Raw genomic sequence first — 15,671 nt, 5'->3', positions numbered from 1 at the left:
GGAGCAGGCAGGTCTGGGTGGGTCTGGGAGGAGCGGGACCAGGCCTTCATTCTGTTGTGCACAAATCCGGCGGTGGCCTCTGTTGTTTAGTCTGTTACTGGGCACCATGCATTTGTATAATCTTGCCTTTCTTTTTGTTTTAGGTTTTAAATGGCTCATTTTCTTTGGAATTGGTCAGTGAGAAATATTGGAAAGTGAACAAACCCATGGAACTTTATTATGCACCCACCAAGGAGCACAAATGAGCTTTGCGACTGAACATTTATAGTCTATTCCTTTACTATTAAAGATGTACCATCATTACTTCTACGGACAGATCTGGGATGTGTTCAGTTTTTTTTCTGAGCCAGGCTTGTTTACACTATTAGATTAATGTCTCCTTAATTTAAAAAACAGTACTTTTTGGAAAGGACTCTAGTAATCCAGCACTCCCCTGCTCCCTTAATGGTATATCTAAGTTATATGCTTATAAAAAATGTGGTTCCTTTGGGGAGGATACTTTGACCTAGGAGTTTTTTGTAGTTCTGTATTCTTTATTTTTTTCTTTCCAGTTTTTGATCTTTTGAGACAGGGTTTCATTATAATATAAAGCTCTGGCTAGCCTGGAACTTGCTGAGTAGACCAGGCTGGCCTTGACTTTGGAGGAATACTCCTACCCAAGTACTGGGATTCTGCCTGGCTGAAGATTCAGTTGACTATCAGCCGTCTTTCCCGCTTTCAAAAGGTTTTTAGCTTCAAGAATGTTAGACAATATGAATTCTGACTTTTTTCCCTTGGAGTCTTGTATATTTATAGTTTTCTATACAAACTGTAGTATCTTCATGAAGACCAAGGCTCAAATTTACTGTGCTTAAAACAATTCTCATAGGATTATTATTTTCATGGTATTTTCTTACATAATATGTCATTTAAAGGAGGTTCTTTATGAACTTGGTGTCCATTGTCATGCAATGTTTTGTTTTTGTCATGTGTTTTCACTCTAAGTTTAGAATTTCTGGTCATGGGGAAGAGTCAAGCAAAGTTCTTTGAGAACATGGTTCATTTACAGATTTCACTGAAGAAAGAAGTTTAAGTTGGTGAAAATATATGTATTCCTCTGTACATTTGAGAGTTCTTCTGTATTTTGCTGTTCCTTATTATGTATGTTTGATGCTTTTCTCTATTAAAATACCAGAGATTATGGAGATATTTTGCACTTTAGCCTTCATGAAAAGTACAAGATATGTTCAAAGCTTCCCCTTGTTTCTTTTATTAACTCAAGAATAACATGACATAGAGAAAGCATACGAAAGACAGGTTTTGTTGGACAAGTTCTTTACATTTTGAGTTTCCATGTGTTTATACACCTAGTGCTCTGCTATTACACTGTGGAGAACAGGATAAGGCGTGTGAGCATTGCGGTGATATATAATGAGACAGTTGGGCTAGCCATTCAAATAGTCCTAGTTTTGTATTGAGAAAGTGTTGATAGTCTGGAATCACAAGATGTTCTACCTACCAGTTAGACTTAATGTCTTAGATTTCATTTCTGTCCTGAAGCTACATATGTCTTCAAGTTTATATTCTCACAGTATTTACAAAGACATGTTTGCATTGAAAATTTTAACTCAAAACGGTTTTGATAGAAGGAAGAGACTTCCAGTACCATTGTAACTAAAGTATCAGCCATTTTAACTATCTGTCAGTTTAGACGGATTTGGGCCAGCTCAAATCTTGAGCCATCTATGAAAACCTAAAGGCTTACTCAATTTTTTACCATTTTACTAAAAATATTTGAAATCTGTTTTTACAATTTTTTTGGTAATCTGTGCCATAAGATTTGAAAACCACCAAAAAATTATATGAACTTTTATAACTAATCCTTTTCTGGGGTAATGTTAAGTTGTATAGATTATTAATGCATGTTCACTGAATATGACTCTGTTTTGTGATGTGACTGCTTAGACTTTATTGGTGACATATTAGATTAGTAGTTGCATTAAATAATTAAATTCTCCTTGTGGTTATTAATTCAAATTTTATCTAAGCAGAAAGTTATTTGTGAGTATAAGCTTTGTGCTTAGAGAATGTATGTGTTTTTATCTGCCTATGGGAGCACATAAACTATTTGCATCATTTAGTGAAGTTATTAGATGTGTACTCCTTTGCCAAATACATAGGTAATTGGTAGAACATTGCGTGTGTGTGTGTGTGTGTGTGTGTGTGTGTATACATGTATGTCATGTGTGCATGAGTGTCAGTGGCTAGATTTGGAAGAGAACTTTTTTTAAATACAGAGGGTTTTTTTATTTATTTTTATGCATATGAGTATGCTATCGCTCTCTTCGGACACTGCAGAAGAGGGCATCAGATCTCATTACAGATGACTATGAGCCACCATGTGACTGCTGGGAATTGAACTCAGAACCTCTGGAAGAGCAGTCGGTGCCCTTAACTGCTGAGCCATTTCTCCAGCCCAAGAGGACTGTTGATAGCAGAAGAAATACTGTTACCTGTTGGACTGCATTTCTGTCTCAGCACTGGGATGCAGGAATGCTGACATGTCATCCAGAGAAGCAGAACACAGGGATGCTAGTTAGGCTGGGCTTACTCCTCGCCTCTGGGGTACTGGGCAGACACGTCTGACCGAACAGGGAAGGTGAAACACACAGTCTAGGATAGGAGAGGGGTCCTGCAGCCTGTGTTTCTCCCAGTTAACACAGTGGGCTGGGATGGATGGATGCACTTCTCAAACTCCTATGTATGTAAACACTACTTCGAGGAATGGGGGTTCTGAAAGCCTGCAGTGAGCCCCAGTTGGGAGTGGAACCTGGCTTGGCACCAAGTGAGTGCCAGAAGTACTGAGGGACTGGAAGAGGGAAAGAGGGGCCTTCTAGGGAAACTGAGGCTCTGTATGAAGAAGGCCTCAACCTGCGCTGTCCGTGATCAGGAAACAGTCCTTGGCATGCTCAATTTATCTTCCTGCCTTGGCTTCCTGAGTGATGGAATGCCGAGAGCAAACCACAATATTCATTTTAACACATAACACATACATGTGCCCACGTTTTCAAAACTTCATCTTTCTGAGTAGAAACTGTACATACTAAATAATCAGTCCACATAAGCGACTCTGCCCATCCCTCAATGACATGCTCTACGAGCCTTCTCCTTTTTTAAAGATTATCTGTAAGTACACTGTAGCTGTCTTCAGAGACCCCAGAAGAGAGCATCAGATCTCATTACAGATGGTTGTGAGGCACCATGTAGTTGCTGGGATTTCAATTCAGGACCTCTGGAAGAGCAGTTAGTGCTCTTAACTGCTGACCCACCTTTCCAGCTCCAGTATTTTTGTTTTTCAGAAAGGGTTTCTCTGTGTAGTCCCAGATGTCCTGGAACTCATTCTATACATCAGGCTGGCTCAAACTTTTTTTTTCCGAGACAGGGTTTCTCTGTGTAGCCCTGGCTGTCCTGGAACTCACTAGACCAGGCTGGCCTTAAACTCAGAAATCCTCCTGCCTCTGCCTCCTAGAGTGTTGGGATTACAGGCGGCGGCCACTGCCACTGCCGCCGCCACCACCGCCACTACCCGGCTGGCTCAAACTCTTAAGAGTCACCTGCTCTGCCTCTCTTGTGCTGGGATTAAGGGCATATTCCACCACTCCTGGCTTCTAGTTGGTGTTTATATACAACTCAGGACCATGACTTAAGGGTTGACATCACCTACAGTGACTGGGCTCTCTATAAATATTTAATCAAGTGCTCTCCAAACACATCAACAGGCCACTCTGGAGTTGAGCTCTCAGGTGAGATCCCTTTCCTGATGACTCCAGTGTATGTTATGTTGACAAAAGGTATTTCACACTGTGTATGTGAGCACTCAGGTCTGTATCCCTGGTGTGTCCTGGGGAAGGAAGATTCGGATTTCTTCCAAGACCTAGAATTAACCAAAGGCTTCTGACCACTTTAAGAACGTTGAAGAGCTTAGCGTTCACCTAGTGATTCCCCACTTTACTCCACTTTCAAAATCTGTGGTCTTCAGTGAGAGCTGTGAACAACTGCTCCGTCTGAGCATGAGGTGTATTACTAGAGTGCTAAAAGTGCAACTTGAACAAGGCGGGAGAGCTTCATCAGTTCAAGTGTCAGAGTCGGTCCAGAGAGCAACTGACCAATAAACTAAGGGAACGAATGGACTTCTGTGCTCATTTACAACAAATGCGTACTTGGTGAAATTACTTCAGTGAGGTCACTGAACGGGAAACCATGGAGAATGAATTGATATCCAAAGTTGTCACTATAGAATGTTTTTAAGACAGGGTTTCAGGTAGCAGTCTGGCCTTGATTTTGCTGTGAAGTCAAGTGCAACCTTGAACTTTTACAGTCTCCTGCCTTCACCTCCAGTGTGTGTGTGTGTGTGTGTGTGTGTGTGGTGGTGGTGGTGGTAGTGGTGGTTCATTAAAAGACAATATACAGGGAAGCATCTATGAGGGATACAGATGTTGACCTTGTATTCACCTTTTGTAAACCTGCCCAAGAAGCAGAGATGCTGTAATTAAGTCATGAAAATGTGGAGAAACGGCTTGCCAAATAGGAAATTACCAATAGACAAGTTAGGAAAATCCCAAGAGAAGTCTTGATTGAAAAATACGAGGGTCAGGGTGGGAAGTTGGCTCAGTGCTAAGAGAGATTACTGTTTTGTGCAGAACCCTGGTTTTGTTCACAGTAGCTGCATCAAGACAGCTCTCAACTGTCTTAGCTCCAATTGTAAGGGATCTGAGGTAGTCTAGTCTTGCAATGGTAACGGGTAGGTACCTGCACGCACATAGTTCATGGAACTCAATACAGGTCCACACAGGGTGAACCAGTGACTGGGCCATTGTATCACATGCCTTTAATCCCAATAATTAGGAGGGAGAAGCAGATAACTTAGCAAGTTCTAGGTTAGGCAGAGCTGGGTAGTGAGACCCTATTTAGAGACTGCTGAGGTTTGGGAATCACAGCACAAACCACTCAGACACTAATCTCAGTCAAGCAGGGAGTTTATTGAATGAAAATGTTCTGGGCTGGAGAGATGGCTCAGCGGTTAAGAGCTCCGACTGTTCTTCTGAAGGTCCTGAGTTCAAATCCCAGCAACCACATGGTGGCTCACAACCATCTGTAACAAGATCTGATGCCTTCTTCTGGAGTGTCTGAAGACACTGTACTTATATATAATAAATAAATAGACAAATCTTTTAAAAAATGTTCCAAGAGTTCAGGTGTGCTACCTGAACTCCAACCCAAGATGGTTCAGGGACTGCAACCACGAATGTTTCCCAGGGGCAATTTATAGAAGCAAGAACCAAAGTGATCTCGTGCAGATACAGGAAGCACTGCCCAGTTGACTCCGACTCAAACTGTTTTGGCTAGGTAGACAGAACAGGTCTGACCTTTATTCTAATTGTCCCCAAGTGGGGCTTATGGTTGTGGAGTTTTTTAGGATTAGCAAACCTCAGAACATAACAGGATATGTGGTCAATGTGACCCTGCTCTGAGTCAATCTATTTTTCTCTGCCAATATGAAATAACTGGCAGGCATGGGACAAGGCTGCAGCTATGCTTGGGGAGTAGGCTTCAATACAAAACACACACGTAGAAATTAGGGGAGTGGGGGAGGCAATGAGTAAACTCACTAGAAGGTTCCAGCAGGCTTTAAGTTACTAGGATTAGCCGGGTGGTGGAGGCGCATGCCTGTAATCCCAGCACTCTGGGAGGCAGAGGCAGGCAGATTTCTGAGTTCGAGGCCAGCCTGATCTACAGAGTGAGTTCCAGGATGGCCAGGACTACACAGAGAAACCCTGTCTCGAAAAAAAACCAAATCCAAAAAACCGGAAAAAAAAAAAGGATTAATAGTGAATTTGAAGACAGGCAAATGAAAATGCCACCCAGTCACAAGGGAAAAATAAATAACTTAGCCAGGTGTGGTGGTGCATGCCTGTAACCCCAGCACTCAGAAAGCAGAGGCAGGCGAGTCTCTAAGTTCAAGGCCAGCCTGGTGTAGAGTGAGTTCCAGGACAGCCACAGCTACATAGAGAAACCCTGTCTCAAAAGACTAGGGTTGCTATTGGTGAGCTAAAACAATGTAAATTCTAAAATGGGTAGGGAGTATTTGGAGAAGTCATTTCCAGAAACTTTAAGATTGTACAAAACAACAAAAACCTCAACTAATTTTCACATTCACCCTGAGTGAATAGACCTGCACCCTCTACACATTTGTAGCTGATAGAAAGCATCTGCATTCAAGGAATCCAGGACAGCAGTTCTCTCTACAATGTGGGTGTAGCCGGGTAGTGAATGGCCTTTAAAGGCTAAACAGAAAAATAAGAAATAGGTTATACCTAAAACTATTCTACAAAAAAGGAAGCTCGGGCATTCTCATGTTAGGCCAGAATGTATAATGTAAAAAGACAATTGTAACGAAATACCACCGAACAAGCCAGGAGGCTTAAAGTATAACCTTTTTTTTTTTTCAGTTTGAAGGTCAATCTTAAAATCAAGTAGCCAGCAATGTGTAGATCTGAAAACAACAGAACTGTCCTCACCCTGAGCACCAGATACATCAAAGAGTCCTTACATGACCTCAAATGCTCCTCGAATGGAGCACCAAATTGTGGTTGGTTTGAATACATTAACAATAAACTGAGGCTGGAGAGATGACTTAGTGGTTAAGAGCACCAACTGCTCTTCCAGAGGTCCTGAGTTCAAATCCCAGCAACCACTGGTGGCTCACAACCATCTGTAATGGGGATATGATGCCCTCTTCTGGTGTGTCTGAAGAGAGCAATGGTGTACTCATAAAATAGATAAATCTTTAAAAAAACAAACTTATCAATATGAAGAAACAAAACACTCTCCTAGACACCGTTCTAATTCCTGTTTGAGGAAAGACTGTGGGTCTCTCTGCTCCCGTCGGGAGCAGAGACATCCAACAGGGTTTGGAAGTATGATGAATAAACCACAACAGGACTGCAGTGAGCAGGCAGATCAACTTAGGATGATTGAAGGCTTATGAAGTTTTGGGGACTGAGGATAGGGGCATCAGAGATAGGCAAAGGTCATTGACTGGGGGCTTAGAAACACTTAATCCTTGCTGCCATTTAACCAAGAACAATTCTGGATATACATTCTCTACTTGGATCTTCCTGTCCTCCATTGTTCCCTGTCTGTTGTTTGAGTCTGAATCTGCTTGCCTGAATGATGATATCTTGTGTATTTGTCCCTGTGTTGGAGTGTGTCCATGTGTTTGCTTATCCTTAACAAAGTTTTTGCTCTCAGTTCTGGAGAGATGGCTCAGAGGTTAAGAGCACTGGTTACCCTTCCAGAGGTCCTAAGTTCAATTCCTAGCCACCATGTGGTTGGCTCATAACCATCTTTAATGAGATCTGGTGCCCTCTTCTGGTCTTCAGGCATATATGCAAGAGACTACTGCATATATAATAAATCTTTTAAAAAAAGTTTTGCTGGGTAGTATGGCACATGCTTTTAATCCCAGCACTTGGGAGGCAGAGGAAGGCGGATTTCTGAGTTCGAGGCCAGCCTGGTCTACAGAGTGAATTCCAGGACAGCCAGGGCTATACAGAGAAATCCTACCATGTAAAAAAAAAAAAAAAAAAAAAAGTTGAAGAGTGCTTTGAGTTTTTTTGCTGTTTCCAGCAAATGATTGTTCTGACACACATTTTTTGGGGGGGTCAAGGGCATGGAATAATTATGGAGTACATAATTAAGATTACAGCTGTGTATTAGTTTAGCTTGTAAAGGTTGATAACATGGGAACTCAAGGGCAAGATTGGCTATAGTGTTCTCTTAGAGCATTGGTTCTCAACTTGTGGGTTGAGACCTCATGGGGAATAGTGCTGGATGACTCTTTTCACAGGGGTCACATATCAGATATCCTGAATATCAGATATTTAATTATGATTCATAATGGTATCAAAATTGGTTATGAAGCTGCAGCAAAAATAATTTTATGGATGGGGTCACCACAATGTGAGGAACTGTATTAAAAGGTCGCAGTATTAGGAAGGTTGAGAACCACTGTGTTAGGAGGACATTAAACAAGCCACGGTGTTAAGTAACACATGGATAGCTGACTTAAGTGACCTTGAAGTGTAGTATTAATTTTGGCTGTGAAATCCAGCAAAAGTTCCAGTCTCTTAAGACGTTAGAGGTTTTTTTTTTATCATGATGCATCGCCGCAAGGACCCTTTTTTCTGGTCTAAACCAGTAGTCACCTCACTGGTCTCAACTGTGTTCTGTTCGCCTGTAGTTTTGAGGTAGCTCTGCTGGTAGCCCAGGCTGGCCACAATCCTATTCTTGCCTCAGTCTCCCAAGTGCTGGCATCATGTGTAGCTGCGCTATCGCCTTGGCAGTTTCCCCATTCTTAGTAATCCCATCACAGCAATCACAGTTTAAAATTACTAAGAAATTCAGTTTAGGGCTGGAGAGATGGCTCAGCACTGGCTTTTTCCCAGAGGACCTGGATTCAATTTCCAGCACCCACATGGCTGCTCACAACTGTCTGTAACTCCAGTTCCAGGGGAACTTAGCACCCTTACACACACATACATGCAGGCAAAACACCAATGCACATAAGAACAAATCATTAAATATATATATATATATATATATATATATATATATATATATATATATATATTATATATATGTATGTGTATATGTGTGTGTGTGTGTGTGTGTGTGTGTGTGTGTAAAACTGGACTCACTTCCTAACAGTCTGTCCTCCTCCTCTAGCTAGCAGATGTATAAGGAGGGCAAACTGGCACATTCCCAAGCCTAGTCCTGCCTCTATGTCAGTGGTCGGTCTAGGCTCTGAGGGTGATGGTGCTGGTGCTTTGCTCCTGACTGTATCCCTTTGTGTGTAGCAGGGTGAGGGGCACCGAGTCTTGTGTTCCTTCCTCCTGAGCAGTCATTTGGAGGGCAGCTAGTTAAAAGGTTCACTAAGAGTAATGAAAACATTAACGAGTATGCGTAGATTTTACCATGATCATGTATGTGTGGATTTTTGCTTTAGAAGAAGAAAGTACAAATGTTTTTGCATAGATTGTGAAATGTCCCTGCTAAATCACTATAATCAGAAAAACATAAATTATAAGATTGTATCAGAACGTATTAGAAGGGGTACTACCAGAGAAAAAGATTAGTATTTGTGAGTTCTAGAAAACAGAAAACAACTACTTTGTTGGAGGTAAGTTAGTGTAACTATTACGGAAAACGATAGAGGTCCCTCAGATGGCTCCGATGCATGCTTTTAATCCCAAACCCCAGGAAGTGGAGGCATGCCAATCTCTGAGCTTGAGGTCAGCCTGGTTGACATACAGAGTTCCTGTGGTAGCCAGACATAGGACTCTGTGTTTTTATTTTATTTTATTATAAGATTTATTTATGGGGACTGGAAAGATGGCTCAGCAGTTAAGAGCACTGACTGCTCTTCCTGAGGTCCTGAGTTCAATTCCCAGTAACCACATGGGATTTGATGCCCTCTTCTGGTGTGGATCTGAAGACAGCTATAGTGTACTCATATAAATAAAAAAAAACTTTTAAAAAAAGATTTATTTATTTAATGTATGTGAGTACACTGTTGCTCATTCAGACACACCAAAAGAGGGCACTGCATCTATTACAGATGGTTGTGAGCCACCATGTGGTTTCTGGGAATTAAACTCATGACCTCTAGAAGAGCAGTCAGTGTTCTTAACCACTGAGACATCTCTCTAGCCCCAGGTCTCTGTTTTCAAAGAACAAAAAGTGAAGGAAAGAAAGATGGAGAGAGCGAGAGAGCAAGAGAGCGAGAGAGAGAGAGAGAGAGAGAGAGAGAGAGAGAGAAAGAGAGAGAGAGATTGACCGAGACCCCAGGCTGGCATTGAACTCCAAGATCTGCCTGCCTCTGCTGACAAAGTGCTGGGATTGAGAAGTTCCACCAACACCAGGCTGGTAACTTTATTTTTGATAACTCCAACTGGGAAGCCACCTACTAGATGTCCTTCAATAAATGAGTTTAATCTTTTTTCTATCTTAATCCTTTTTTAATTTTATAAAATTTATCACTAAAGTTATTTTTAAAAACTGCAATAAGGGTTAGAGAGATGGCTCAGTGGTTAAGAGCACTGACCGTGCTTCCAGAGGTCCTGAGTTCAATTCCCAGCAACCACATGGTGGCTCACAACCATCTGTAATGGGATTCGATGCAGTCTTCTGGTGTGTTTGTAAACAGTGACAGTGAACTCATATACATTAAAAAAGAAAAAAACTGTAATAAACAAAAGCACCTCCCAAAGTCTATCCAATTCACTAACTTTCACTGTAGTTAGAACAGGCACCGAGGATAGAATCTGGGGCTTCATGGTAGAATGTACATTTCCATATCTTATGTACTTATTCACCACTAAAACCAAAAACAAAAAAGAAGGAAAATCCACAACAGAATTAGAACTAGAAATATTTTGCTGTTGCTTTGATAAAAATCTCACAACCAATGCAACTTGTAAAACAAAGAGTTTATATGGACTTAGGGTTTCAGATGGGTGAGAGCCCAGCATGGTGGGAGGCAAGACAAGTGGCCAGAGCAGGAGCCAGAGAGGGACCTGCAGGCAGGAAGGCTGTATCATCTCAAGGGCCACCCCTAAGGACATAGCCTAAACCTCCCTAAACAGCGCCACCTACTGGGAACCGAGTGCTCAGATGCCCCAGGCTACGGAGGGCCTGTTCCAATCAAACCACGCGAAGTAAGGATGCTGTTAAACAATGGCGGCACTCCTGCTTGTGCAGCCCTGGTGAGTGAACGTAGACGAGTGTGCACATACACTGCAATTCCAGAAGAAAGATAGTTTGTGGACACCACGGATGAATCTGGATGGCACCATGGTTAAGTGAATAAACATGCCACAGAAATAATCTCACTTACGTGTAACACCTAAGCAAACTAAATTCAGAAGCGTGGAAGAGAATGCTAACTCTCAGGGGGTGGGGTGAGGAGGAGGGAGGCGAGCAGAGGTGTGGTTAAAAGAATCCGGGCAGTGGTGGCACACGCCTTTAGTTCCAGCACTCAGGCGGTGGAGGCAGGCAGATCTCTGAGTCCCAGGCCAGCCTGAGGGAGATCCAGGACAGTCAGGGCTACAGAGAAACCCTGTCTTGAAAGACCAAAAGAGAGAAAGAAAAAAAGATGAAAGAGGACACGCCCAGGCATTGACCACCTCTCCATTCTCCTTGAAAGACAACTCCATTGTTTTGGGGGTGAGGAGATTCTTTAGGTCAGGAAAATAGATCAAAGGCATTTTTGCCTTTAGGAAAGCACCCCGCCCCCTGCCCCGCCCCAGTCCTCAGCGCTGACTCCTCCTAGCAGGTAATATGATTCAATACATCAAGTAGTACAGGAAGTAGTAGTATAGGAGGCCCTGAAGACATCAGGTTAAGTATCTCAAATCACCTTTAACTTTATTTAGTGGTTGGTGTCTAAAAGAGGGTTACTAGCATTCTTAGAAAGTATGTCTTAGATTTATTTCTTCTTTAAAGAATTAATTTGACTTGTTAAAATGTGTATATGGTGTTTTGGTAAGAACAAAATAAAGACAGTAAAAGTTACTGTGTCTTAGCAAAATACTTTGGTTCAGCTCTTGACTAGTGTCTTCTCCATATAAAGGGGATGATTTTTTATTTAATGTGAAAAAAGAATGCTTTATATTTGAAGATACATAAGGAAATATTTACCATATTTGGCATACTAAAGATAGAATCTCATCCAGTATATCGAGATTTTCTAGCTGGTTAATGGGCAGCTGGAGTTTAATATTTTTTACTAGTTATTTTCAGAGGATTTTAGTTTCCAGTGGTTTTACTATACACCTGAAACAAAGTCCTTAGAACACTTGGGCCATAGAAAACAAGAATGAAGTTAGACGCTTCCTACATAAATGATGCATAAATTGTTGAGTATAAAACGTGATTAGGATCCATCTCCATAAATGGAGAATGCAAGGTATACAGTGGTTGCTGGGCGGTGGTAGCACAGGTCTGTAATCCCAGCACTCTGGGAGGCAGAGGCAGGCGGATTTCTGAGTTCGAGGCCAGCCTGGTCTACAGAGTTCCAGGACAGCCAGGGATACACAGAGAAATCCTGTCTCGGGGAAAAAAAAAAAGCAAATCCAAACAACAACAACAACAACAACAACAACAACAAAAGACAGTGGTTAACATCAACATTCTGTTTCAGAAGTTCCTACTGATAGCCTGTGTCCATCCAACTCTGCACTTTTATTTTGTGATGCCTGAATTAAGTTTATCAAGTACAAAAAGCACAGGACCACCTAGGCGTTGCATCTCGGCTCACGTGCTTGGCAGTTTTAGAACAGCACTTGAGAAAGCTTCTGCATTGCCTTTTGCCTTGTCTCCTGTCTCTGTGAAATGGGAATAGTAAGAAACGTTATCGGTTATTTATTCTTGTGACGACACGGTATTCTTACATAAATACAAGCAATGATAATACTTGCAGGTGCTTTGCTCCCTGGTAAGTTCTTCCGTCTGGTCTACCTCGTCTTCACTAGCCTCCATTGCCTCTTCTCACTCCAACCGTATGAAATTAGGTTGAAGAAACCTGTAGATTCCAGATAGCTCAGACTGACTTTCCTGACTTTTTTTTTTCCTTTTTTTTCAAGACAGGGTTAGGTAGTTCTGATTAGCTTGCTGGGAACTCACTATGTAGAGCAGGCTGGCTTTGAACTCAGATCTGTCTGCCTCTGCTTCCCAAATGCTGAGATTAAAAAGCGTGGGAGCCGATGCCCTCTTCGGGTGTGTCTGGAGATAGTGACAGTGCTCACATAAGTATAATAAATAAATAAATAAATCTTTATTTAAAAAAAGTATGTACCACCATGCCCAGGTCAGTTTATTAACGTTAAGTCATCTATCTGCCCCCCAGAAAACCAGAGTATTACCCTTGGGCTGGAAAAGGGACTAGAGTTTCAGACTGGGAAAGAGTAAAAACTCTAGGACTAGATGGCAGATAATGGAGGAACTGTAACAGGTACAGCTGGTTAAGATACTTTTCAAAGCATCTTTCTAGTGTGGGAAACCTCATTTTTTTTTTAAAGATGTATTTATTTTATGTATATGAGTATACTGTGGCTGTCTTCAGACACTCCAGAAGAGGGCATCAGATCCCATTACAGATGGTTGTGAGCCATCATGTGGTTGCTGGGATTTGAACTCAGGACCTCGGGAAGAGCAGCCAACAGTTAGCTGAGCCAGCTCTCCAGCCTGGAAACCTCATTTCCTAATGATGGATACTCAGATTCTCAAAACATGCCCTAAACTAGTGAGATGCACATTTTTAAATCATCTTGTAGTTTGAGACCAAGAGAGTTTGGAAACAAATGGCTAAGCTTGCAGATTGGCTAAACTGTTGTCTTGTGGGGTGTTCCCAGACAGACTGATGGGGGAAGAGCTGGGCCTGAGAACAGCAGTGGGAGTTTTCAGAGATCTGATGAGGGAGTGAGTACTCCAGCTCAAGGAGCCGCTTACGTATGCTTGCCACCTTGGATGGTGACCCTTTTAATACCTCACTAAAAGATTTAATTACCCTGTGACAAATTCATAAACCCTACCTCATAGCCCATGATTTATCTTGAGGCCAGCCTGGACTACATAGTGAGTTCCAGGTCAGTCAGAGCTACAGTCTGACCTTGTCTCAAAAACAGAAAACAAACCAAAAAACTAAAGTAAGACTACACCCTAACACCAACTTTGGCTTTTTGCATAACATTCAATACAGCACTGATCAGTATAATCAGGCTAATGATTATTTAGCAAAGTTTGATATTGAAATATTAATTTTAACAAAGTTTATATGGAATATGATAGGTGAGTGCTTGCTCGCTCACTGCTCTGTCACAATTTTAGAACTCACTCTGTAGACCAGGCTGGCCTCGAACTCAGAAACCTGCTGCCTCTGCCTCCCAAGTGCTGGGATTAACAAACAAGTATTTTAAAAAGTATGTTGCTTTATGTATATTTGTAACTGAAACTGGCCAAACCCATGGAAGAAGCTAACTTGCATCTCACCCAGCCCCAAACTTGAGCAGCACACACTGTACCTTTTGGGAGTATGTTGCAAGAGCCTTTCTCTTTTCTTTTCTTTCTTTCTTTCTCTTTTCTTTCTTTCCTTTCTCTTTCTTTCCTTCCTTCCTTTCTTTTCTTTTTCTTTCTTTCTTTCTTTCTCTTTCCTTTCTTTCTTTCTTTCTCTCTCTTACCCCCCCCCCCCTTTTCTGGTTTTTTGAGACAGAGTTTCTCTGTGTAGCCCTGCCTATCCTAGAACTCACTCTGAAGACCAAGCTGGCCTCGAACTCAGAAATCTGCCTCTGCCTGAGCTCTTTTTTCTTTACCTCTGCCAGGTTACTGCTGAAGTCCTTTCATTCCTTCCCCACCACCCAGTTTTCTCCTTGCATTTTCTGCTGTGTTCTCCTCTCCCCAAGCTTCCCCTGAGGAATACTTATGGGTAAAGATGGATTTAACCCTTAAAAGTGTTCTATACCAAGTCTTTTCACCTAAATTCTTTAAATACGAGAGTATTTATAATAGAAACAAGATTTTTTTCCTACAAAACCTTACAATTATGTTATCCTGTACTACTTACACAAAAATGTTTAACCTCAAAAACAAAACCTACTCAGCCAACCCACCCTGCTTTTTTTGAAAACTAATTTGATTTCATGAGCATTAAGCCTGAATGTATACATGTACATGTATGTTCAGTGCCCTCCAAGTTCAGAAGAGGGCATCAGATACTCTGGAACTAGAGCTGTGGATGGCCATGGGCTGGGAGAACCTATCTTCTGCAAGAACAGCCAGTGCTTGTAACTGCTGAGCCGTCTCCAGCTGTCTCTCAAGATGGCTAATCTTCTGAGTAGGGCACAACTGACCTAATGCACGTTGGTGTCTGCAGTAACTGAGGCAGCTGAAGATCACCAAAGCAGTTTAATTTATAGTAAAATCTCTGGGATTTTATATTTGTGGACATTATTATAAGAATGAGATCAGTTATTTTGATACAAATCTTACTCTGAGGATTAGTCATTGAGAATACAGACTTGTTCTGTAGCAGGCAAGTACTGCATTTCTCAAAAGCTACAAGGAAAACAATTAATGAGAAAAATGATTTCTTAAAAGTAGGAAAATAGTTGAGAATTGTATTTTAAGCAAATCATCTTGAAGAACAACATCTTTACTATTTTATATAGGTCATTTTAGTATATAAAAGGATCCAGCTTTATTTTATATACAGGAGAAAATACCACCAGCCAGTAGAGATATTAAGAATAAGCGCTGCTGGGTGGTGGTGGCACACGCCTTTAATCCCAGCACATGGGAGGCAGGCAGATTTCTGAGTTCGAGGCCAGCCTGGTATACAGGTTGAGTTCCAGGACAGCCAGGGCTACACTGAGAAACCCTGTCTCAGAAAACAAACAAACAAACAAAATCAAAGAATAAGCGCTGGGCTGGGCGCGGGGTGCATGCCTGCATTCCAGCTACTTGAGAGCCTGAGCCTCTTGGTTTAATCCCTGGTATCAGAGAAGGGAAGGATGACTCTTGTTATATGCTCCAATTTCCAAGAAACACATGTGAAAAATTTCTAAATTATTGAGCAG

The 15,671-nt window shown here is 41.7% G+C and overlaps 1 protein-coding gene across 1 annotated transcript in view; it reads left to right on the top strand.

Annotated features, from left to right (window-relative positions):
• Rnf2 (ring finger protein 2) overlaps positions 1-1,996 on the top strand; it is a 30,630-nt gene extending 28,634 nt beyond the window's left edge. The window contains exon 7 of the mRNA XM_052200506.1: positions 144-1,996. Within this exon, the coding sequence (XP_052056466.1) occupies positions 144-245 (102 nt within the window). The 3' untranslated portion in view covers positions 246-1,996. The remainder of the gene's footprint in view (positions 1-143) is intronic.
• Positions 1,997-15,671: the final 13,675 nt, after the last annotated feature.

This window comes from Apodemus sylvaticus, chromosome 12 (genome assembly GCF_947179515.1).
Source record: "Apodemus sylvaticus chromosome 12, mApoSyl1.1, whole genome shotgun sequence".
Classification (NCBI taxonomy): domain Eukaryota; kingdom Metazoa; phylum Chordata; class Mammalia; order Rodentia; family Muridae; genus Apodemus; species Apodemus sylvaticus.
Note: the sequence above shows the minus strand (reverse complement) of the source record. Positions and strands in the feature narration are given on the sequence as shown.